Source organism: Struthio camelus, chromosome 3 (assembly GCF_040807025.1).
Source record: "Struthio camelus isolate bStrCam1 chromosome 3, bStrCam1.hap1, whole genome shotgun sequence".
In the NCBI taxonomy this organism is placed as follows: Eukaryota; Metazoa; Chordata; class Aves; order Struthioniformes; family Struthionidae; genus Struthio; species Struthio camelus.
In genome coordinates, this window is record NC_090944.1 from 8,767,169 (window position 1) to 8,789,298 (window position 22,130).

At 62.4% G+C, this 22,130-nt stretch overlaps 1 protein-coding gene across 16 annotated transcripts in view; it reads right to left on the minus strand.

Annotated features, from left to right (window-relative positions):
• PTK2B (protein tyrosine kinase 2 beta) overlaps positions 1-21,790 on the minus strand; it is a 32,267-nt gene extending 10,477 nt beyond the window's left edge. For 6 of the 16 annotated variants that reach the window (XM_068936722.1, XM_068936721.1, XM_068936710.1 and 3 more), the window contains exons 1-16: positions 21,374-21,482; positions 9,655-9,902; positions 6,879-7,057; positions 6,676-6,763; positions 6,146-6,225; positions 5,845-5,907; positions 5,368-5,422; positions 4,510-4,650; positions 3,626-3,700; positions 3,217-3,318; positions 2,675-2,792; positions 2,110-2,149; positions 1,955-2,001; positions 1,549-1,602; positions 781-878; positions 565-649 (exon numbers count right to left, since the gene is read on the minus strand). In XM_068936722.1, coding sequence (XP_068792823.1) covers positions 565-649; positions 781-878; positions 1,549-1,602; positions 1,955-2,001; positions 2,110-2,149; positions 2,675-2,792; positions 3,217-3,318; positions 3,626-3,700; positions 4,510-4,650; positions 5,368-5,422; positions 5,845-5,907; positions 6,146-6,225; positions 6,676-6,763; positions 6,879-7,057; positions 9,655-9,902; positions 21,374-21,410 — 1,510 coding nt within the window. In that variant the 5' untranslated portion in view covers positions 21,411-21,482. Of the gene's footprint in view, positions 1-564; positions 650-780; positions 879-1,548; positions 1,603-1,954; positions 2,002-2,109; positions 2,150-2,674; positions 2,793-3,216; positions 3,319-3,625; positions 3,701-4,509; positions 4,651-5,367; positions 5,423-5,844; positions 5,908-6,145; positions 6,226-6,675; positions 6,764-6,878; positions 7,058-9,654; positions 9,903-11,917; positions 12,511-18,052; positions 18,321-18,406; positions 18,619-18,851; positions 18,994-21,373; positions 21,483-21,638 lie in introns of those variants that run through there. The other 10 variants (XM_068936719.1, XM_068936717.1, XM_068936713.1 and 7 more) reach the window with 6 other exon arrangements.
• Positions 21,791-22,130: the final 340 nt, after the last annotated feature.

Sequence of the window (22,130 nt, forward strand, 5' to 3'; positions counted from 1 at the left end):
CAGTGCAGCTTTGCAAACACCTCTAGGCCCCAGCACATTCATCTCCTGCAGACTGTTCCCTCTGTAGCCCCTTGCAGCCTGGATCTGGCCTGCAAGCACTTCCCCTCCAGTCCTTTCAGATCAGCTGCCTATTCCATCCACCCACGTTGCCTTTCTCAGGCTGACTCCAACCCTGCCAGTCGGGGTGCTGCTAACAGCGAAGATATGAAGGCCCCAGGATGTCCCTTCCCACCCCCTTCTAGCACTGGTCGGTATTGACCTATCAGTGCTTCTAGCGTGATGGAGCTGGATATCCAGGAGGGACAACCTGCCTCTCAGCTTTCCCCCATCCCCTCTGCTCACCTCCGAGCCCTTGGGCAGAGTCCTGCAAGCAGTGACCTGCCCCTGGGCCAGGATCCTGCTGCCCAGCCCTAGCCCTGTGCAGGGATCTCAGAGGAGGAGAGAAGGGACACGGTGGGAGGCTATGGTGCGAGCCCTGTGCTGGGCAGAAGCTGGCTGTGCCTGAGGTGGAGGAACTCAGAGCTGGCTGTGGCACCCCAAAGGGCAGCAGGACCCCCGGCATACCCGCTTCACTCAGGAACTTGTCCTTGTTCTCCGGGCTGCAGTCCTTCTTGCAAGTCTTCACAGCCACATTGACCCGCTCCCCCTTCTGCAACAAGAAGCAAGGGAAAGTTCCCCCTTTCATCCGGCGCCCATCATGCATTACCCCACTTCCCTCGGCCGTCACCACCAAGGAGAGAGGATGAGGCTGGCGGGGAATGGAAAGGGGACAAAACTCACTGAGTTGGTGTAGATGCCCTCATACACCTCTCCGAAGAAGCCTTCTCCAAGGATCCTGCCCAGTGTGATGTCTTCCCGGGAGATCCCATAGTACTGGGCTTCATGGATGGGGAGACAGGGAAGGACCAGTGGGTGCTGGCAGCTCCTCTCTCCTGGGAGCAGCCACGTGGGAAGCCGCCTGCACCCCACTGCCCCTCCGTGGGCAAAGCCCTCATGCTGAGCAGACTTTGGTGACCCTTGTGTACCCCTCTCCATCAACCGCTCGCCAAAGGCAGAGTCATGGATCCTACCTCAGGGCACGCAAAACAATTCCTGCTCCTTCAGCCCCTCTGAGGAAGAGGGTGGATATAAAGTGTGCCATGTGGGCACAGTCTTGCTCCCTGCTTTTGGAGGGTGGAGAGGGGTTGGTGAGGTCAGGATGGGAAACTGGGGTAGGGAAAGGGTAAGAAATAGAGAAGGAAAGGGGGGACCTCATTGGGGCATTGGAGGACGGGGAAGAGGAGGACATGTAGGGACAGGGGGCTATCCTGGCTGGGGTGTGTGTGTGAAGAAATGGGGTGAAATGGGGGATGTGGGAGTTCCTGCAGGAGTTGGTGGCATGATGGGTGATGTGACAGGAGGTGGGATGGGGGATGCGGTAGGAGGTGTGGTGGGAGAGCAGGGGAGCAGGCACATGTCTCCATGCAAGCTCAGTGGGGTCCTGCCCCCGGAGCCCTGCTCCGGCTCCACGTTGCCCAGTATGGGGCACCTGGCGGGGGTGACACCTACCTCCAGACCTTGGCCTTGAGGACTCATCAGGGATTTCAGCATAAATATCAGATTCTAGGGCAAGAAAGAGGTTTCAGGCAGTGATTCAGACAGCTACTCAGGTGCACACGTTTCTTGCGGTGTCCCAAAAGGGTCTGGCCCTTCATGGTCAAGGCCTCTCGGTATTCCTGCAGGGTACCACATCCCACGGGGCACGTGGGATGCAGGCCTGGCTTTCACGCTCACAGTAGGATGCTCGGCTGCATCTCTTTGAGTGTGCTGCTCACATACAAAGGTCCAGGGGCGGCCGGCTCCACCAAATCCAAAAGCCTCCATGCCTCTATGTCCCTGCCTCAGAAAGGCTGTGGGACAGCTCTGTTGGCACCTCCAGGCTGGTGGGAAGGAAGGAAAAGAGCCTAAAACTCACCCATGCTTATGCTGTCTGATAACATGGACTTTCTCTCCTCTATGTGCCTAGGGGGCAGAAGGAGGCTCAGGTTATTGAACAAGGCAGGGAGAGACACCAGGACAGGGCTAACAGGCAGGGTCGCAGCCCCAATCCGAGGGCCACACGCTACTTACTGGGTCGGGATCTGCGGCAGGCTGATCCTCTTCTCCTTCTCTGCGGATTGGACAGCAGAAAGCCATTAGCAGCTGTTCCTGACAGACCACAGGGACCCCTGGGCCTCCCCCTACCCATCCTTGGCCAGAGTGTTGCGTCCAGGGCAGATGTGGGGCAGGTCACCCCATGCACCCTGCCATCTCCCCATGAAGTGTTGAGAGCAGATAGGGGAGAGGTAGTCTGCAGGAAAGCAGCCAGCTCCCCCTGTTTTGGAAATGCCACCACCCTTGGGCTAGGGACCAGCTGGGTTTGATCACACATGGAGCAAATTTGGTAGACCTCAGCTGGAATGATCTAGCCTCAAGACGGCTGTCAATGATGCCAGGGCCCTGGTGAAAGTCTGAGGTGGAGAGGGGCCTAGCGGGTGCCGCAGAGCTGCGAGGGCTCAGGGGAAGTGGTCAGGCAGTAAATGAGGGCTGCTGGGAAGGCAGCCAGCCCTTGGGCCAGTCCCAGCTCCCCAGGGAGTCCCTGCTCCTGACTCTCCAGGAGACACTGCTGGGCTTGGTGCTCCACAAGGGTGCTCACCTTTGCGGGGGAAGACAAGGAGGGAGGTTTCCAGGTCCCCTTGCAGCCGGCAGTAGCCGTCTATGAGGTCGGCCATGTTCTCTGCCTCAGCCAGAGAGGATGTCTTGATAGCCAGGGACTAGGAGAGACAGCAGAGACAGGGGTCCAGGTGAGCTGGCAGCCTGGCATATGGCCCAGCCCTGTGCACCCGGAGCCAAGGGCTGGGAGACGTCGGAGCTTGGGCTCTCTTCCCTCTCCTCTCCGCCTCAGGGTAGCTCAGAGCACCTCCAAGACCTCCCTCCCCGCTTGGCCCAACACCATCCTTCCCAGTGCCCCAGCACTCCCCAGCCCACGCACCCAGCACCGATCCACCCCAGAGCCCATGAGACCATCTACCAAGTCCTGCCTAATTTCACCTAACAGGACAGCGTGTCATCCCATGGCACCACCATCCCACCCACAGCCCAGCAAAGCCCAGCACACTCATACAGCTGTGTTTAACCCTCCGGCCCCCAGCCCAGTGTGGCATTTACGCAGGTGCCGTGGCAGCCCTTCCTCCTCACCTGGGGGGTGCCCGCAAGCCCCAGCTGCAGCACGGCCCTGCCTTCCTCCACGCTCGAGCACTTGATGGACTTGATGTGCTTGAACTCAGCCAAGCAGGTGGGCTGCAGGAAGAAGGGCATCACCAGGCCATCAGGTTCCCCCAGGATGCACTCAGACAGCCGTGATATTCTCATCCCCACGTACACACCCACATGGCCAGAGACATGTCCTGGCTCAGTCCAGCCACTGTTTGCTCTCCCTGGTACTTCCTCCATGACCCTGGCACCCCACAACCCCACTCACGTGCCGTGAGCACCCTGGCTCCTTCCCAATTCAGCGGAGCAGAAGTTGATCAGGATGCCACTGTGCTCTGGCAGGGCTCCTGGCTCTCTTCTCGTGGCCGTGCCACCCAGCACACGCTCGACATACCTTGGCCTCCTTGCTCGTCATCTGCCGGATGCCCTTGGGCCCGATGACCAGGTCCACAGTGATGTTCCACCCTTGCTGCGAGGGAGGCAGAAGGAGGACACAAATTTGGGGGGTGTCCCTCTGGAACCAGCTCCCTCCCCACCTGCCATGATGAGTGTGGGACACCCGGGAAAAATCACTTTTAAGGAGAGATTTGGAGAGGTGCTGGCTCAGAGAGGGGCCTGGCAGAGGGTGCAACACAAGGCAGCCCGAGGGAAGACCGTGGCAGTAGTCTTTTACCTCCTCCTCACTCCAAAGGGGTTCAGCAAACTTCAGCTTCCCGGACATCGGCTCACACCAGACCCGCTTGCACTTGCTGGCGTGGAAGAAGCCCCGGGGGTCCCCGCCACCCCAAATCCCTCCTGCACTCCCAGCCCCTTGCAGTTGTCACCATCCTTCAAAAGGGTGGCCAGGCCCTCCACCCCACTGTGGGGAACAGGTTAAAACACTGAACTTTCCCTCCAGGCTGCCACTTCCCCTCTGGGATGTGACACCAGGGTGTTTGCAGGATCAGGAATCCCCTCCCTGGGGGATCTGGATTTTTTTGCCTCCGCTGAGGGGGACAGTGAGTAATTTCCAGGCGTTAGTCAGTCCCTGAGGAGACTCTTCAGGGCTCACGTGGTTGCACCCGTGCACTAAATAACCGAAAGCAGAGCCCTTCTCCAGCCTGGAGGGACCGCACAGGGACCAGCACGCCCCTGCCTACTGAAAGGCTCCGGCCCCCAGGGCGGGGTGGCTTTGCCCACACGGCTGATTGGGGACAGCCCAGCGCGCGCCGTCCCAAACGATGCCTGGGCACCGTCCAGGCTGCCGCTAGCCGGCCCGAGGGCAGCCGCAGGACTCACTACGAGCTCGCAGCGGTAGCTCTCCTGGTCGATGTTGGCGAAAGTGGCGAGGGTGTGCAGGAACTTGAGGATGCACTCCTCCTCCCGCAGCAGGGCGTACTGCTGGAACGTCTGCTGGATCATCTTCCGAAACTGCTTGGGCTGCGGGCACAGCAGCTGCTAGCCGCCCCAGGCATGGCCCAGCGGCAGGCAGCCTCTGGGGGCGCAGCAGGAGCAAGCACAGCCTGGCACACGCACACACGCACGCGCCTGCAGGCACGCTCACCCGCAGCTACAAATATGCACCTGCACATATGCATGTTCAGGTACATCTGCATGCACGCCCATACATGTACACACGCATGTGCATGCCAGCATGCCTCCGTGTGCGTGTGTGTGTACATCTCCATACGTGTGCGCAGATAAGCATGCACATACATGTGCGGATCCGCACATGCACACACACAGCCGTGTGCGTGCATGCATACACACTCATCCACGTGTGTGCATGCAAATACACCTTCACATGTGTGGGCAGATAGGCATGCACACAGGTCTGCAAATCCACAAGTGCACACTGACACACGCACATGAACACACATAGCCATAGGTGCATGCATAGATACATACACACCTATGTGCATGCAAATGCACCTTTACGTGTGTGCAGACCTCCACATGTACACAAGCGTGGCAGATAGGCACGTACACACACCTGCAACGCCACACATGCACGATGGTGCACAGCCATGAGCATCCCCAGCCACATACGTGCATGCATACCTACCTTGCACATGTGCACGCAGACTTGGGCATACACATGTTTAGACACGAACACACACATCCACGTACACACGCACCCGGACGCAAACCCCTCACCTTCAGATTCTCCTGCATCTGGCTGGGGAAGAACAGGTCCAGGCCCACCTCCTTCCTGGAAAGCAGAGACCCCCATGCACATTAATGGCCCCGCGGGGGCATCCGTGCGGAGCACAGAGCAATGATGCGTGGCATGTGGGGGGGACGTGTGCCAGGCAAAGGGAGGGTCCCAGCTTGCGGGCAACGGGGTGCTCCTTGTCGAGGAGCCACTGCTCTCCCTGCACGGGCAAGGGAGCGAGCTCGCTGCCCACTGGGGCAGGGACATAGGGCTCCCATCCTGCTCTCGCTGCACCCTTCACTTCAGCAGGGCCACCTCGGGCCCCAGGAGGATGAGGAGGGTCTGCGCTGAAGACCCGTCTGCAGGGTCCCAGCTGGAAGGGTGGGTGGATTAGGGGAGAAGGGTTTCTGTGAAGGTAGGGGGACTCTTTGGGGGACCCCAAGGACAGCAGCCCAGCAGGCCCTTCTGTGCCTACTCACTCCAGGAACTCAAAGTTGGACTTCTTATCCAGGGCATTCTGAGGCATGTCCTTGTAAAACCTCCTGCAAGAAGGGAGAGACATCAGAGAGACGGAGAGCCGCCCAGCCACCGCCCACGCATCCCTCTGTCCCTGTGCTCGGGTACTCCTGCCACGACCTATTCTCTAAGGGCAGAGCCCCAACAAGCTCGGTGCAGGAAACTCCCCCCTCCCGCCGTGAGGGTCCATCCAAACGCTGTCTTATCCTCCCTGAGCTCTCTGGCTCCCGAAGGCATACGCCGGGATGCTCCGAAGGCACGTACCTGAGCTCGAGGCAGCCCAGCTGCAAGGCCATGCCTTCGCTCACCTTGCTGGCGTAATTCTGCATGTACTCGCTGCGGAGCTGCAGGCGAGAGCGCGGCATCAGGAGGCTGCGGAGGCGCTGGCTGGGCACCTCCACGTCCTGCCGCGCGCATGCTCTCCCGCGCCCCGAGCTCACAGGCAGCAGGGGAGGGAGCAGGGTGAAGAGATTTATTGCTATAGCTGGTGTGGTTGGGACCGGCAGCCGCTGCTGGGGACACATGGATCCAGCAGCTGCCCGGGACCATAGCGGTTGGCTGCAGACTGCGGGGTCTCAGCAGCCTCAGTGAGATGGTGTAAAGGCAAACCGGATGCAAGGTCTTGGTGTTCATGGACATGTGTTTATGGGGCTCGGGAGGAGGAGAAGCCCCCCCGGTGTTGGGACAGCGGCTCTGGAGGCAGGTTGGGTGGCCAGAACAGCCCTGGCACACCTGGGCGCAGCGATGTCCTGCTGGGGTTGGGGGGCCTGGGGGACCCTGGGAACACCTCTGACCTGCTGGTAGAAGTAGAGCAGCGTGGTCCTGTCTTCCTTGAAGCGCTCCATGTAATCCTCCGGGAGATACCGGATTTGGAGATCGTACCTGGCAACATAGGAGCACCCCTCATTCAGCTCTGCTGGCACCCCCCAGCCTGGCTTTCCCTCTAACGGCGGGTGAGGAGATGCCATGGCCACCTCGGGGGTCCCTGCCCGCCTACCTCCACTCGGCCTCCAGGTGCAGACACTCGTACTTCTCCTGCACTTCGCCCACCGTCAGGTCCGGGTGCAGCCAGTGGATCTCATCCGACTTGACGTGCTTCAAGCGGAGCCCGTAGCACTCGGCCAGCTTGATGTCAGGCCCGATGCGGCCGCTCACCAGGATGGACTTGATCACCTCCTGGCGAAGGGGGTGGGAAAAGCAGCCATGAGACCCACATGGCCGGCTGCCCTTTGTGCTCCAGGTCCCCACGGACCTGCCTGCATTTGTACCATGACCAGCCTCCAGCCAGTGCAGTCCCCTCTGCGGGACAGGACAGGAACATGTAAAAAACAAGTTCTGACTGCTCATCCTTACTGCAGATCCCCTGACACTGCTTGGGAGCGTTTGTCCTTCCCGGGCAGCCAGCCCCTTGCCATCCCTGTAACGCAGCCAGAGGGGTGACAGCAGGGGTAAATCGATCCCTCTTTATACAAGGGATGGGCTGCTGCTGTTTTGTGCTCATTTCCAAGAGATGCTTGGATAAGGGAGGCACTGGATTTGTAGCGTTTACTTGAGTTCAGTTCCTGCGTCTTCAGCGTACACATATTTCTAAAGCAGGTGTGTCCTTGCAACACATGGACACTTTCAAGCTGAATTTCCCCAGAAACGCCTTTTCTTTTTCCTCCCCTAGGAACTTCACATCAAGCCTACAAGTTCAACAGATGAGCTTAGAGAGGTCAAAAATGAAGAGAAAATACACCTGCAACTGTAGCAAGAACGCAGTGCCATGCATAACCACCAGCGCCAAGGGTCTCCATATTTGGCCTCCAGAGATGCCTTTGGCCTTGGCCAACCCGCTTTGCAACAACCCCTCAGCCTGGATGTGTTTTGCCCAAGCTCCTTGATGTGTTTCGGTCCAGGATGAAAACCTAATCGGATCATTTGCTCCCTTCTTTACACCCCAGCGGAGCTACGCCTGATGCACAGCATCTCCCCACAAGCAAGCACCAAAGCAGACGCTGCCGGCAGTGCATAGCCCCGCTCACGCTGGCCCTGCGTCCTTACCAGGCTTTCACTGGCAGGAAGGGATGTGTGGGGAAAGAATAGCTGATCCATCCTTCAAATGCCTCAGTCTCCAACTATTTGTGACCAAGGGGCCTCCAAAGCCAGATGTAATTTTCATGTATTCAGGAGCCCTCAGTGAATTTCTTTCTCAGGAGCTTGTTCTGTCTTGCCTGGACACCACGGGTCTCTGCGATTGTCTGTTCTCCCCGGCGGGGAGCAGCCTCCTCCTGTCTCAGGTCTTGCACAGGAGAAGCAGGGACCAGTGAGAGCACTTTGGTTTCATGGCCTCTCTCTCCTGCCTTGCCTTCAGACACCTCTTCCCCAGCCTAGAGCATCCCCGCCTGCTCCCATGGCTGCTGTGCTCCTCTCCAAAGCCTTTTGCCATGCCACGAGCTCCTCCGTGTGACGGGAGGAGCAGCAGGGCTTTGCATGTCCTGCTGGCCGAGCAACAAACCCCAGCCACGGAGGTGGTGTTTCGGTCACCTCCGCACAAGTCTATGGCAATGTGCTGCCCCCAGGACTCAGCCCCAGACAGCACGTAACATCACCCATTGCACCAGGGCAGCTCCCCAGCTTGAGAGCCCCCTAGCCTGGCTCCCAGGTCGGGTACGGAAAAGGAACAAGCCCTGCTGTCCTCTCCAGGGGTGCAGGGCTTTTGTGTTCCCACCCGTGAGTCAGAGGTCTGCTGAGCTCTGCAGGGCACCCTGCGATAAGCATCTCGGAGCCACCCGAGGCAGATCTGACCCCGCAACCTGCAGATAAGCAGCTCAGCCTTGCTTCACCGCGCTGCGCCCTCCAGGCTTTCAGGCTTGCTAAACAACCCCTCGGCCACCAGGATGGGTCCGAGCAGGTCCTGGCGTGGGGCCCAGCCCCGGGACGGGTGGGAGGCACAAGGCTTTGGGGAGAGGTGGAACGGGAGCAAGCATCTCGGCGCTGGCGCTTTGCCGCCAGGCTTCATGGCTTCTCCAGGGTGAGAGGAACAGCAGCCTGGACATGCCCACTGCTCTCTGCTGCCCACCGACGGGGCCGGCCGCAGCTCGCTGGGGCTCGCTCTTGCGGTGAGCAGTGAGTTATAGCCATGCGATACCAGCCTGGCATGTTAAAGCCATGGGACACAAGCCTGGCATGTTAAAGCCATGGGACACAAGCCTGGCATGTTAAAGCCATGCGATACCAGCCTGGCATGTTATAGCCATGCGATATCAGCCTGGCATGTTAGAGCCATGGGACACAAGCCTGGCATGTTAAAGCCATGCAATACCAGCCTGGCATGTTATATCCATGCGACGACATGAGCCTAGCACATTAAAGCCTTGCGATACCAGCCTGGCACGTTATAGCCATGGAATACCAGCCTGGCACATTATAGTGATGCGACAACCAGCCTGGCACATTAAAGCCATGGGATACCAGCCTGGCATGTTAAAACCATGTGATACCAGCCTGGCACATTAAAGCCATGGGATACCAGCCTGGCACAGGGTCTCCACTCGTGCAACCCCAGTTCACCCGGGGCTCTCGGGGAAGGCCGCTGCAAGGGAACTCGAGCACTAAGAGGCGTGCGGATATTCGCGGCCCGGCCAGAGCAGGCGCAGCTCAGCACGCTCACGTGTGCACGTATGCGCACGTACGCTGGCGGGGACATGCACAGACCCTGGAGAACAACAGTGGCTCCTTCTCCTGCCACTGCAGCCCACCCCAGCGCTTTCACGGCTCCCTTCGCCACCTACCCGGATCTCCGTCGTCACGGGGCACTTCACCAGCTTGAAGTTCTTGCCCATGTTGAAGCTGTTGCTGTAGAAGCACACCTTGAGGATGCGCATCTCCTGGCGGTCGGCCTCCAGCGGCAGCATCACCATGGGGCTCTCCAACGTCCCGGCCAGGCTGCGGAAGGAGCTGCTCCGCTGGCGGCCCAACGCCTCCGGGATGGCCGACATCCTCACGACACCGGGGCCGCTAGGAGCAGAGCATCCCTTCCCTGTGGGAGAGACACGCACCACTGCGGGGGGGTGCCGCACCGCCGGCCCACGGGGACGCGGGGGACGCCAGAGAGGGGCATCCCCCTGCGGGATGGGGAGCGGGGGCCCTCGGGGTGGCGGGGGGGGGAGGACGGGGAGGGGTGAGGGAACTGGGACACGGGGGGGTGGGATGGGGACACAGGGAGATCCCAGTGTGGGATGGGGGGAGAAAGGGAGGGAGGGAGGAAAGGTGGGAGGAGGAAAGAGAGAAAGAGAAGGAGAAAGAGAAAGAGAAGGAGAAGGAAGCAAGGAAGGAAATAAAAGAAAAAAGAAAGAAAGAAAGAAAGGAAAGAAAGAAAAAGAAAGGAAGGAAAGGAAGGAAGGAAGGAAAGAAAAAAGAGAGGAAGGAAGGGAAAGAGAGAGAAAAAGGAAGGAAGGAAGAAAAAGAGAGAGAAAGAAAAGGAGGACGTGAGAAAAAAGAAAAGAAAAAAGACAAAAGAAAAAAGAAAGAAGAAAGAAGAAAAGGAGAAAGAAGGAAGGAAAGGAGGAGGAGGGATGGAAGGAAAGGAAGGGAGAGGAGAGGAGAGGAGAGGAGAGGAGAGGAGAGGAGAGGAGAGGAGAGGAGAGGAGAGGAGAGGAGAGGAGAGGAGAGGAGAGAGAGGAAGAAAAGGAAAAAGAGAAAGGAAGGAAGGAAGAAAAGAAATGAGAGAGAAAAAGACAGAAAGAGTCATTTTCCCACAGACCGACAGCAAAGGTTTTTGGAGACAGGGGGTGCCGGGCACCCTAAAAAACCTACAAGCTTGCACTCGCACGCGTTTTCACGCCGGGTTTGCCTTCGCTCGGCAGCGCCGCAAGCCACATCCTCTGCAACGCGCTCGCACAGCCCCGTCGCCCTGCAGGCGACGCGTGTGCAAACCGTGTCCCCTTGCCCGGGGCCGTCTCGTCCCCCCGGCCAGGCCGGCCGGGGAGGGGGGACGGCCGCAGCATCCCCGCGTTTCCTGCTCGCCGGGCTCAAAATAGAGAGAGGTCGAAGCAGCACCGTGGTGCCGCGGCGGGCGCAGAAGCGCTCTGCTGCAGGCTTTGCTGTAGCTATTCCTATAGTAGCTATATAAGTCAGTGCATATACATATATATATATGTACACACACACATGCGCCAGGGAGACATTTGGCTCTGGCTCGTCTCCTTTTGCCAGCGGGGGTCAGGCCGGGTACGGGATGCCGGCACGGGTGCAACCGCGGGAAAGGGGACTTTCCCGTGCGGACCTGGCCATACTGGTTGGAGAAGGGGTGCCAGCCCTGGCCGCGGCCCGAGCATCCCGTCCCGGCGCCCCCGGCTCGGGGACAGGCACGGTGGCCTCTTGACCGCGGTGGCCGTCTCCCTGCTCCCGGCCCCTGTTCCCCTCGGCGCATCCCACCGCAGCATTGTCCAGCGCCGGCCACCCTCGGCGCTGCCGATTCCCTTGCCCCGGCGCCGCGTCACGAGTTTGCCCGTGCTCAGCCCGTGCACCCGAGTAACCCACCCCCCCCCCCCAAAAAAATAAAGGTGGGCAGGAGATGAGAGCAGCAGCGGCATCAGGGCAGGGCATGGCCGTCCCTCGGCTCATAGAAACAAGAAGAAAAAGGGGGGAAAAAGAAAACCCAGACGGTTTCTCGCGCCGCAAGCCGCAGCGTTCAGGAGCCCGCATCGACCTGTCAAGGGTTGCCAAGCGGAGACTCGCACGCAGGGCGGTTTTCCCTCCATTTGCCCTCTCCTCCTGCTGCCACCGGCCCTGGGGCTGCAAACGCTCTGGGAGGGAGCCAAGGGACAGCATCCGAAGGAAGGTGGCTGATGTCAGCCCTGGGGCTCAGCAGGGATGGCACCGGGGGCCGGGGACCACCGAGCCCCATCCATCGAGGATGGAGAAAACCGGTGGCACGGGTTGGTTCTGGGTCCAGAGATGAGCCTGAACCCGCATCCCATCACCCAGCCCGCTGCTCGGACCGCGACCCCCCAGCCTTGCGGGGGGCCTTGGCCACCCAACGACCTGCCTCACCGAGAAGCTTCGGAGAAGCGCTGGATGCAGGCGAAGAGCCGGGGACGGCGGGCACCAGCAGAGCTCTGCCGGGGAATCAGAAATAACACCCAGAGAGCTGCCGTCAAACCCACGCTCGGCAGCTCGGCTGAAGCGGGTGACTCAGGCACGGGGGAAAAAAGAGATCTCCGTGTTCCCGGCGCGCAGGCACGCTGTTTGTCTGGAGCCGGCGAAGGGATGAGGCAGGGACCATCTGTGAAGGCGTTTCTCACGTTTAAGGAGGGGACAGCATCCTCGGAGGCAGCGGGTCGCTGGGCCGGAAGGCAGGTTGCCGGCACGGCGGCATCCCAAGCGCCAGCAGCCCGGCTCTAGGCTCCCCCCTCGCCGGGGCAGGACGCGCATCCCGTGCTGCAGAGTGGCACTGGGATCTACACCAGGGAGGGGATCTCAGGGCCTGGCGTCCCACCATCACCACCACCGGACCTGCACCCGTCTCAGTCGGTCTTGCACGCCGAGGTGGTTGCCCCCCGGAAATCCCACCCCGAAGCGCTCAGCTGAGACCTGCCAGACTCACTGCATACGCGCTGCGCGTATATGCCGCATGCAAAGCCCCCCAGCCCCGTGCTCTGGGCTGCTCAGGAGCCAGGAGCATTTCGCTTCCTCCCTAAACGTCTCAGCCGAACAGCTTGTACCGACCCTGGGAGCTTCAAGCGCTGGGACTGCGCCTCCAATGCCACCGCGTTGCACCGCCAGCCCCTGCGCCAAGAGGGTCGCAGACGGAAACCAAAGGCCGGTCGGTCCTTGCCGATCCTCCAGGGATCAAACTGGAGAAATCCATATTGAACTTTTTGGTCTTTAGCTGTTATTTTCTCATCATGCCCAAACGAGGCGAACGGACCGCTGTGTTGAGTTGGCGGGTCCTCTCTTGCTCCCCGAGACGGCCCAGCGCCGTGTCCTGCCGGCCGCCGGCGATGAGCGCCCTTCCCGCGCACCGGGAACAGCTTCTGCTTTACAAGCCCGGAAAAAAAAGCAGCGTCTGCGCCCTTGAAAGCCCTCAACAGCAACAGCAACTCCTTGGAAAGAGGCAGCTCCGAAGCAGTTCTCCATCAAAGCTTCAGCTGAACGAGGGTAACAGCGTTTCCCTCCTGGCAGAGCCCAGGACACAGCCCCCGGCATCCAACCCATCCTACCAAGGACCTGGGCCACCGCAGACGCCTTACGGTCCAGCATCGCGTCCTCCTGGCGCTCCCGTCCGCTCTCACCCTTCGTAAGGCAACTAGTGCTCGGTCCTGCTGTCGTCGGGTTTTCCTGGACAGAACGTCGAGGCGACCGTGGCGTAAGGAAACGGGTCAAAGCTGCCCGTAGCTCAGCAGAGCCTCGGCTCGGAAAGGCCTCGAGGGCGGTTTTTAGCGGGGATGCTCGGGGCGTGGGGCGCTCTCGGCGCCGCCGGGGCAACGCGCGGGCTGGATGCCGCCCGCCCCGCGGCCGAGGGCCGGCGAGAGGAGGTCGAAGAGGACGGAGAGCACCTCGACCCTCCCTCCAACAAACCCAACCGGCAACGCTCGCCAAACGCCCGCCGGGCTAAAAATAAGCGGCGTTCAAAAGCCTCCCCTCGGGGAGGGCAAAGAGCTTCCCAGGAAGAGGGTGGGCGTATTTCCCGGTAACCTTTCTCGGCGAGAAGGAAGGGAAGCGGGCGAGAGCTCGCAGCATCGGCGGTGGCACGGCGGGGAAGCGCGCCGGCGGGTCTCGCGCCGGTCCGCTAAGCATCCCGGTCGCCAGGCAACCTGAGCGAAATCCCACGCCGTCCGCCCTCCCCGCCGCCCCGCGCGCCGCTCCTGCATCCTTCGGCGAGGCAGGGACGGAGGGAGAGGCAACCGCAGGGGGCCGGGACGGTTTGGGACGAAGCCCGTCGGAAGGCCGGGACGGAGCGAGGGAGCTGGCGCTCGGGGGGGACGAGGTGGAATCGGCGCGCCGAGATCGGCGGCAGGGTCGCACGGGGCGGCCAGGACGTTATCCTGGGACTGCAATAACCCCCGCCGCCGCCGTCCCCTAGGGCCGCCCCGGGGGTGGCGGGCGGCGCGCTGGCCTCTCGGGCAGGGAACGGGGCCTTTAGCAGGCGGGTCGGGTCCTGCAAGCGATGGCAAAGCTGGCGCCGTCCTGCAGGGAGACGCACCGAGCAGCGGCCACTTCGTGCAAGCGCCCGGTCTCCTTTGGACCCTGCCGGTCCTTGCGGCTTGTCCGAGGCAAATCCCAGCCCTTCCCCTAGTGCCCTGGGAATTTCAAGTCCGCTCGGCTTGTCTGCAGCCCTTGGCCCGGCTCACGAGTTGCCCAGCGCCAGCTCCGAATGTACCCGCAAGTCTCCCTTCAAAACTCATTTCCCTCTCAGAAGCACCAAGCTCCGCCGCCGAAGCCCGCGGGGGAGTTTGCGTTAACTGAGCCGCGCTCGGGGGAATTCATTCCCGCAGCGTAACGCAGGCGCTTCGTTTTATCGAGCGTCGGCCGTAGCGACCGTGCAGCTCCGCAGGCCCCTGGAAGGCAGCATCCCCGCAAAACGCAACGCAAAGGGGATGTTTTTACCCTTCAAAGAGTTTTCAGCCGTTCTCTTGGGAAATTTAAACAGTGACAATACATTTTAAAAGGCACGAAGCATGCTAAAGGGCCCGCAGAGGTCCCTTCCGCCCTCCGTCGCCCTGCCGGTGCAGAGGGTTCGCGCCGGAGACGCGCCAGCCCGAAACAGCTCCTCTCTCTCGCTCGTCTTTAGCTGCCCCCAAAACCGCGTGATTTCTACCCAGTCCGAGCACGCTGCGCTGCGCCTTCCCCACTTCTCACCGCGAGCCTTTCCTTTGAGCTGGCGCCCCGGGAAAACCGATGATGCAAAGCGTGGCGCCCCGTGCTGAGACGCGCCGCCGGCGCCCGCGCTCCCAAAATCTAGCCGAGCAGGGCAAGGGGGGCAGCTCCGTTCGGCGCGACGCTGCCTCCGAGCGCCCGGCGCAGCCAAGCGCTCGCGTTTGCATCCGAGCGAGCGGTACCGAAATCCCCCGCCCCCCCCCCATGCCGTTCGGACGGCCCGTTGCTATCTTTGCAACAGGAAGGGTTTGGGGATGGGGTTGCGAGGGGGATTTCCAGCTTGAAAGCTCTGAGCGCTTCAACCTTCGGAGATAAAACCAGGCGGTGAAATGGCCCAGTTCCTGCCGGGGTGGAAATTCCACGTTCGGGGGACTCTCCGGCAGCTCGCTGGCCAGCGCGGGACGCGCACCGGATCCCCAGCAGCACAGCCAGGTATTTCGCCTCCGGCGGCAGCGGCAAGGAAATCCCGCCGCCTCCTCTTCCTCCTCCGCACGACGCCCCGCTGCGGAGTCCCGCGGCCTGCCGGCCGGCGCGCTCAGGCTCCCGCGACGCTGCGCGGGAGCCCAGGTCGAGCTCCTCGAGTCCCAGCTCACCTAACTCCCAGCCCGCGCCGTCCTCACCACCGCGGACGTCCCAGCTCAGCGTCAGCGCCTCCGTTAAGCCGCCTTACTGGCAGCTAGGGCTGGCGAGAAGCCTTCCTCCATAGGTGGCTGCTGGCTTTTTTGCCGACGGCGACCGAGCCGTCCCGAAGCGACCGTTTCGCGATTTTTTTTTTTTTTTTTTGGCACTAAAAATTTGCAAGCCGAACGTCTGCAGGCGGAAAAACAAAAAATAAAAAAAAATAAAAAATACCCCAACCGAATCGATTGGGCCAGGTCTCCCCGGTGGCTCACGGGAGCTGCCTTTCACGTTCCCGTTTCCTTCTTTGCGACTAGTTCCCCAAAGAGCCGGCGGCGGCCGTGGCGTGACGTGGCGTGACGCTGCCGTGCGGCCACCCACCTCCCGGCCGCCAGGGCTGCGGTGGGGGGGGGGCACAGCCGAAACGCCTCCCCTCCCTGCCGGTTACACCAGAAGGCTTTTCCTAGAGAAAAATCCAATTTTGCCCTGGCCGGTTCCACGAGGAAACATCTCCGGCTGGTCGTTTCGTGCCGCCCGGCCCAGGGTTGAGGGTTGCTCACCCGTCCGCCCCGGTGCGGGGACGGGGGGGGCAGCAGACCCGGGCGTTACGCTCTCGCGAGGCGAAGCACGAGCGAGGCTTCCCGCGAACGGTTCACGTCTCTGCTCGTGAGTAACAACTGTGCCGAGGAAAAGATAAAGCGATTGAGACGTCGCTCGCCAGCCCCCACGGGCTGGAGGAGCCTCTGCGCTGCAGGCGAGTTAACGGCCCGACGGGAAGGCGAGGAAAAGCAGGCGGCCGGAGACAGCGGTGCAAATCAGGCCTGCGGACCCCCGGTTCCCCACCGCAGCGTGGGTCCTCCTGCTTCCCGACGCCCGGGAACCGCCTGGGCTCCTCGCGGCCGCGGCGTCCCCGGCAGGGCTGCAAGCGTTTCCTGCACGAGCCAGCTCCGCGTGTTGCCACGCCGTGGGGATGCCCGTGGGAAGGACGTTGCATTTTTGGGTAGCGTTTTGGGGCCGCGGAGGAGCGCTGCGCTCCCACTCCCCGCCGAGCCCCGAAGTCATGCCTTGCTCTCCTCCAGCGGCAAAGAGAGCAAGCAGGAATACGCGCAGGATGCAACGGGGCACCGAAGCCGGCTGTTCCCTCTCCGACAGAGCCAATCTGTCCTGGAAAAGACCCCCGTGCTGGCCACAGTTTGGATCTGAGACACCTTAGTCTTAGGAGGAAACCTTAGGAAGCCTCCACTTGAGATGACGCTTTGGCCCAGCCGCCAGCGCTGAACTTCTCGGCACCTGGGGTGGCACCCCGGGATGCCTTGTCCAGCTTGGTCCGGACACCCACGGCTCCACGAGGCAAGCGTGTGCTTCACGCCCAGCCTTCCCCCTTGCTTCCTTTCAGCGACTCTCCAGCAGCAGTCCCACGGCCCCGCCGAGCCCCCCCAGTCCTTTCCGATCCCTGGCCAAACGCTGGCGGCGTTCCCCGGCCGTCCCCATCCGGGAGGATCTGGAGTCGGGGCCAGGCTTTCCCAGCTGATGCTGGACACGGCGCAGATTTACCTGCTGTATCCCCCAGCCCCAGGACCGGGTTAGGAAGAGCGGTATGTCCCCAAGGTGGGGGTGGGCTGGGGGGGACGGACACTGCTGCAGTGACACAGCCCCGGGTCACTCAGGGAAAGAAAAAGTACAAGGAAAAACCTCCTTTTTACCCGAAGCAGCCTGGAGGTCAGGTCTGCAGGCATCTCAGGCACATGGGGGCTACCCGAAGCAGCCTGGAGGTCAGGTCTGCAGGCATCTCAGGCACATGGGGGCTACCTGAAGCAGCCTGGAGGTCAGGTCTGCAGGCATCTCAGGCACATGGGGGCTACCCGAAGCAGCCTGGAGGTCAGGTCTGCAGGCATCTCAGGCACATGGGGGCTACCCGAAGCAGCCTGGAGGTCAGGTCTGCAGGCATCTCAGGCACATGGGGGCTACCCGAAGCAGCCTGGAGGTCAGGTCTGCAGGCATCTCAGGCACATGGGGGCTACCCGAAGCAGCCTGGAGGTCAGGTCTGCAGGCATCTCAGGCACATGGGGGCTACCCGAAGCAGCCTGGAGGTCAGGTCTGCAGGCATCTCAGGCATATGGGGGCTACCCGAAGCAGCCTGGAGGTCAGGTCTGCAGGCATCTCAGGCACATGGGGGCTACCCGAAGCAGCCTGGAGGTCAGGTCTGCAGGCATCTCAGGCACATGGGGGCCCATCTCCCCGCTTCCCCTAGCCCGGTGCGTCCTCGCAGACGCCCACGCGCCGAGCCGGGCCTGTAAACACAGGCGGCCACGTTCTCCGGGCACAGCCGTGCTGCTGAGAAAGCCACCCCGCCTTTGGGCAAACAGTGACGCCGGCAGCAGAGGTCGAGGCACCGTGGCACCTCCCGTCCCACCAGCGACACCGCGCCGCGTCCCACCGCCCCCCACCCGGCGCGGGGCGGCTCGGGGCAAGTCTTGCTCTGGCCGGAGCGCCCGGGGAACGTCGCCGGGGCTCCAGCCCCACGATAACGCCGCGTCCACCCCTGTGTCCCCACCCCGTCCCCCCGCCACCTACCCCGAGCAGGCTGGCGTCGTGGCGAAGCGGCGACCCCGTCGGCCACGCGTCCCCCAGCCTCGTCCCGGCTGGGCTGGGGAGAAGCAGGCGCGTCAAGGGTTAACGGAGCTCCCTTACCTTTCCGTGCACCTGGGCAGCCCGGCGTGGCGGCGCCTTGGGGTCACGGAGCGGGGACTCCGCGTCCTCCCACCCCGGGCCGAGAGGCCGCGGGCAGGGCGTTCGCCGGGACGGCAGAGGAGCTCGCTTTCCTTCCCTGCCCGGAGGCCGCGACGCCGAGCTGAGCCGCGCGCCCCGCCGGGCTCGCACTTCCTGGTGCCGGCTGGCTTCTCTCTCTCTCCGCCGTCCTCCCTCTTCGCCCTGCCTCCCTCTCTCCCTCGCTCGCGCGAGCCCTGCCACAGTCGCCCCGAAGCAGGAAGCATCCGCGGCGGCCCAACCCGCCGCGGCGCCCCGAAAGCAGCCGGAGACGCTCACCTCGGCGAAGGCGCTGAGGAGGGCGCGGGCGGCACCTCGGCCCCGCTCCCGAGCGTGGCAGCCGTCGCCCAGGGGGAGGGCCGGCCGCGGCAGGTATCCCGTCCCCGCGGGGTTGTTAACCGGTGGCGAAACCGCTCCTCCCCGCCGGCCGCTTCCTGCGCGCGGCCTCGCCGAGCCCGGCGGGCGCTGCCGGCCTCGGCCCGCAGCCGGCGACTTCCGCCGTGCCCAAGGAGGAAAAAGAAAGACGGGTGACGGAGGGAGGTGAGAACGGCCGAGGCCTGCTCACCCGCCAGCCTTTGCCCCCCGGCGAGACGGGACCGGCCAGCTCGCCGGTTGGCCCAGGGCTGCCGCGCCGGGAGCTGGGACCACCTGGAAATTTGGGCGAGGAGGACAAGGCAGCCCTAACCGGGGGCGGGGGGACAGCTTGCAGGCTCTGCTCTCGTACCTTGGAAGAGCTTGCAGGCTGCCCTCATTCGGTCCCGTCGCCGAGGGTCTCTCCCGCTCCGAGCCCGGAGTGGGGGCGACCGCAGGTTGCGCTACGGGAGGACCGGCGGCGGCAGGAAAGACGATGGAGCAAGAGCCTCTGTGCCAACGTCCACGGGCAAACGGATGGGGCGTACGTGGCCACGTGGGGCTGTTGCACCTCCCGTGCCACAGCAGCGCCTGTCCCCAAGGTGTAAGGCCGGGGGTACAGCCGGTTTCCCCCTGGCTTGGCTCGCCAGCAACAAATCCACGCCGTGGGTCCCCCCTGCAGACGACGCAGGAGCCCTGCGGACCTCCCCGGACCCCTGCCATCACGGCAGCTTTCGCTGCCTCTCACCTAAACCACAGCCTGGACGGCCAAGATGGCCTTCCCGGAGCAGGAAAGGGGCCACGGAGCTCTGCTACAGCCAACTAACACCATGCCCTGGGCTCATCTCCACTTAAAAGAGCTCTTCTGGAGACCTTCTCCCCAGCTGGACGGCAGACCCTGCCTCCCAGGACCGTAAAAGACCCAGCCCTGGCCCCGGCCCCGGCCTCAAAACGTCACTCCTCAGAGGGGGTTGGACAGCTCTAGGGACGCAGAGGGGGCTGAGGAAGAGCTGGAGGAAGAGGAGGGAAGCACCGGGATGCACCACCTGCCCCTGAGAAGAGCGATGCCGGCTCACAGCAGACCCCGGCTGGCCCCCGGGAGGCCGGTGCTGCTGCCGAGGGTGCCGGGGGGGAGCTGGGGGTGACATGAGCCCGCGGAGCAGGAACTGCAGCACAGAGGGGGGAAGTGGGAGGGCAAAGCCACATCGCTCGCTGGTCAGGCAGTTCCTTAAACCCTAGGCAGAAGCGTTCGCCTCAGCCATCAGCTCGGCGGATCTCAGGCACGTGGTGGAGCCACAGGTGGCTTAAGCTGCAAACCACAGGGGCCTTGTTTGGCTAACGGGGACTTCCCAAAAAGTTATACTCCCCAACCAGCAACCTGCCCCCCGTAGCAGCCCCCCTTCGTGACTCCTCCGCCCAACACGAGACATCTCTGTGGCTTGGTCTCGGGGTGGGGAACCGGGTTGCAGTGGGAGGTCCGCAGGAGTGGCCCAGACCCTGCTCCACGGCCACCACATCTCCTCCACTCTGGGACTCCATCGCTGGTGAGGCCAAACGGCCCCGCAGGGTCACGGGGAGGCAGAGAAGCTGCAGGGCTCCCGGGGACCCTCCTGCCCTTCGTTCAGCAGATCCCTGCCGGCCAGCGCCATCACCCCGTCACGCAGCCCCATCGCTGGACGCACCCGGGTCCCTCCCGGCATCGGCGTCTCTTGCCTCGGGAAAGAGCCGGGTGAGAGTCCCGCTGCGGCGTCGCCACAGAGGGCGCAGGAGGGACGGCGGTGGCTGGGGAACCAGTCGCAGCTGTACCCTGCACCCCGGCGTTAACGCCTGCAGGTGAGGCACCTCGGGGGCGCACGGGGGTCAGAGCAGCCCAAGTGCGGTTCGCCCGCCCAAGCGCCTGTGTGACCCAGCCCCGACGTCCAGAGATAGGTCTTGTCCCGTCTCATTCCCATCCATTTCCTCCCTCGTCCTTCCTCCTCCGCTTAGAAAAAACATATACCGTTCGCTCTCCTCCCCTGCTCCCCCAAATTAACCCCCCGCTTCGAGGCGTGATGCCTGGTAGTGACTGATGTTACAAAAAGCCCAAGCTAGCCTGTACCAGCGGGGTGTGAGACACGGCTCCCTCAAACTACAGCTGCTGAAAGACAGCCGGAGCATCCCTCCTAGGCACGCTGGCAGCCGGACGCGCACGGGGCAGCAGGACCTCTCTGCGCCAAGAGAGATGGGGAAAGAGTCACAGAGACCAAAGGGCTTGCGGGCACGAGCAAGGTGCTTTTGGGGGCCGGCAGTGCTCGGTGTTGGTGTGGGGCAGTCACCGTCACCCCCTTTACAGCCTGGCCCAGCCACCTGCAGCGCCCAGCTCCCGAGGCAGCGAGCTCCGTCTCCCACGCTGACGGCGCTGCGTGCAGAGCAGCGCTGACAGTCTGCACCCACTCTCCTGCCCAAAGCCAGCCCAGTTATTTAAATGCTTAAATACCATCAAGGGGCTAAAGCTACCTCTGCACGCCCAGTATGGGCTGCAGCAGGGAAGCACCCGGTGGGCAATCGGTCCCACTGAGCTGGTTAGCGGAGGGCAGAGACCACCGGCTCCCAGGGACCCGTTTCCCCTCTGCGGCGAGTCCATGAACCAGGGGCAGGTGCACCGGGTCCCCTGCTGACCCCTTCCTTTTGCATGCCTTCCCCTCTCCATCCTTTTGCCCTGGTCCCATCTTGTCTGCACGCTCCCGAGGAGATGCCTGGGCTCCACTCAAGTTTGTGAGAGGCACCTATGCCGCTCCAGCGCCCTTGCCAGCAGAACACCTGCAGACCAGAGCCACCCTTCTCCCTGTGATCTGTGCCAAAAATTGACCCAAGACCCACCCAGAGCCCATGCCGGATTCAGCCCTAGAGACTTACAGGAAAGCTGGTTCAACAGCCTGCTGAGCCATCCCATGCTCCTGCACCGAGGGCGAGCTTGTAGCTACGAAATGCTCAAGAGAAACAGGTTTCCCCCCCTCCTCCCTGCTTCCCCAAACCACCCTCTTCATTGGCACGGAGAGAAGCGATAAAATCTGACAGGATTTATTAATAGCACCTCTCCCATCACTAGGGAGCGAAGCTTAGAAAATGGCTTCAAGCATCCCAGTGTGGGGCTGCTCGGTGGACAAAGGCACCAACTTACTTTTGCCAGGGAGCAGGGATGGGGCTCAAGGGTCGAGGCGGTGGAGGAGGAAGCCAGCTGCAGCTCCAGAGCCTCACGCGGATGTTTGCCTTGCTGGGGAGACCGGAAAGGAGCAGAAGAAGTTGCATGCGCCAGAGTCACGTATAAGAAGTGGGGGGACGATGCCGGGAGAGGCAGCTGGGGGTGTCCTTTGAACAGGAGGGCTGGACGGAGCGGTCCCCCCTCAGCTGCAGCTAGTACACGGATGCTGCATGTCATTGCTGCCATCTTGAGGCCAGCCACCCCGAGGTGGAGAAATACCCTCTGGTTCCCCATAGCGCCCCAGGGAGCGCAGGGCTGCCCTCATGCCTGTACCCGAAAACAGCACAGATGAAATGCAGTGGTCCCAGGCAGAGCTGGGGTCCGAGCTGCCTTTTGCAAGGGCCGAGTGAGGAGAGCACCACGCTGCACCACCACCTAAATAGGGGCCAGGGCATCCTCTGGGCCACCAAG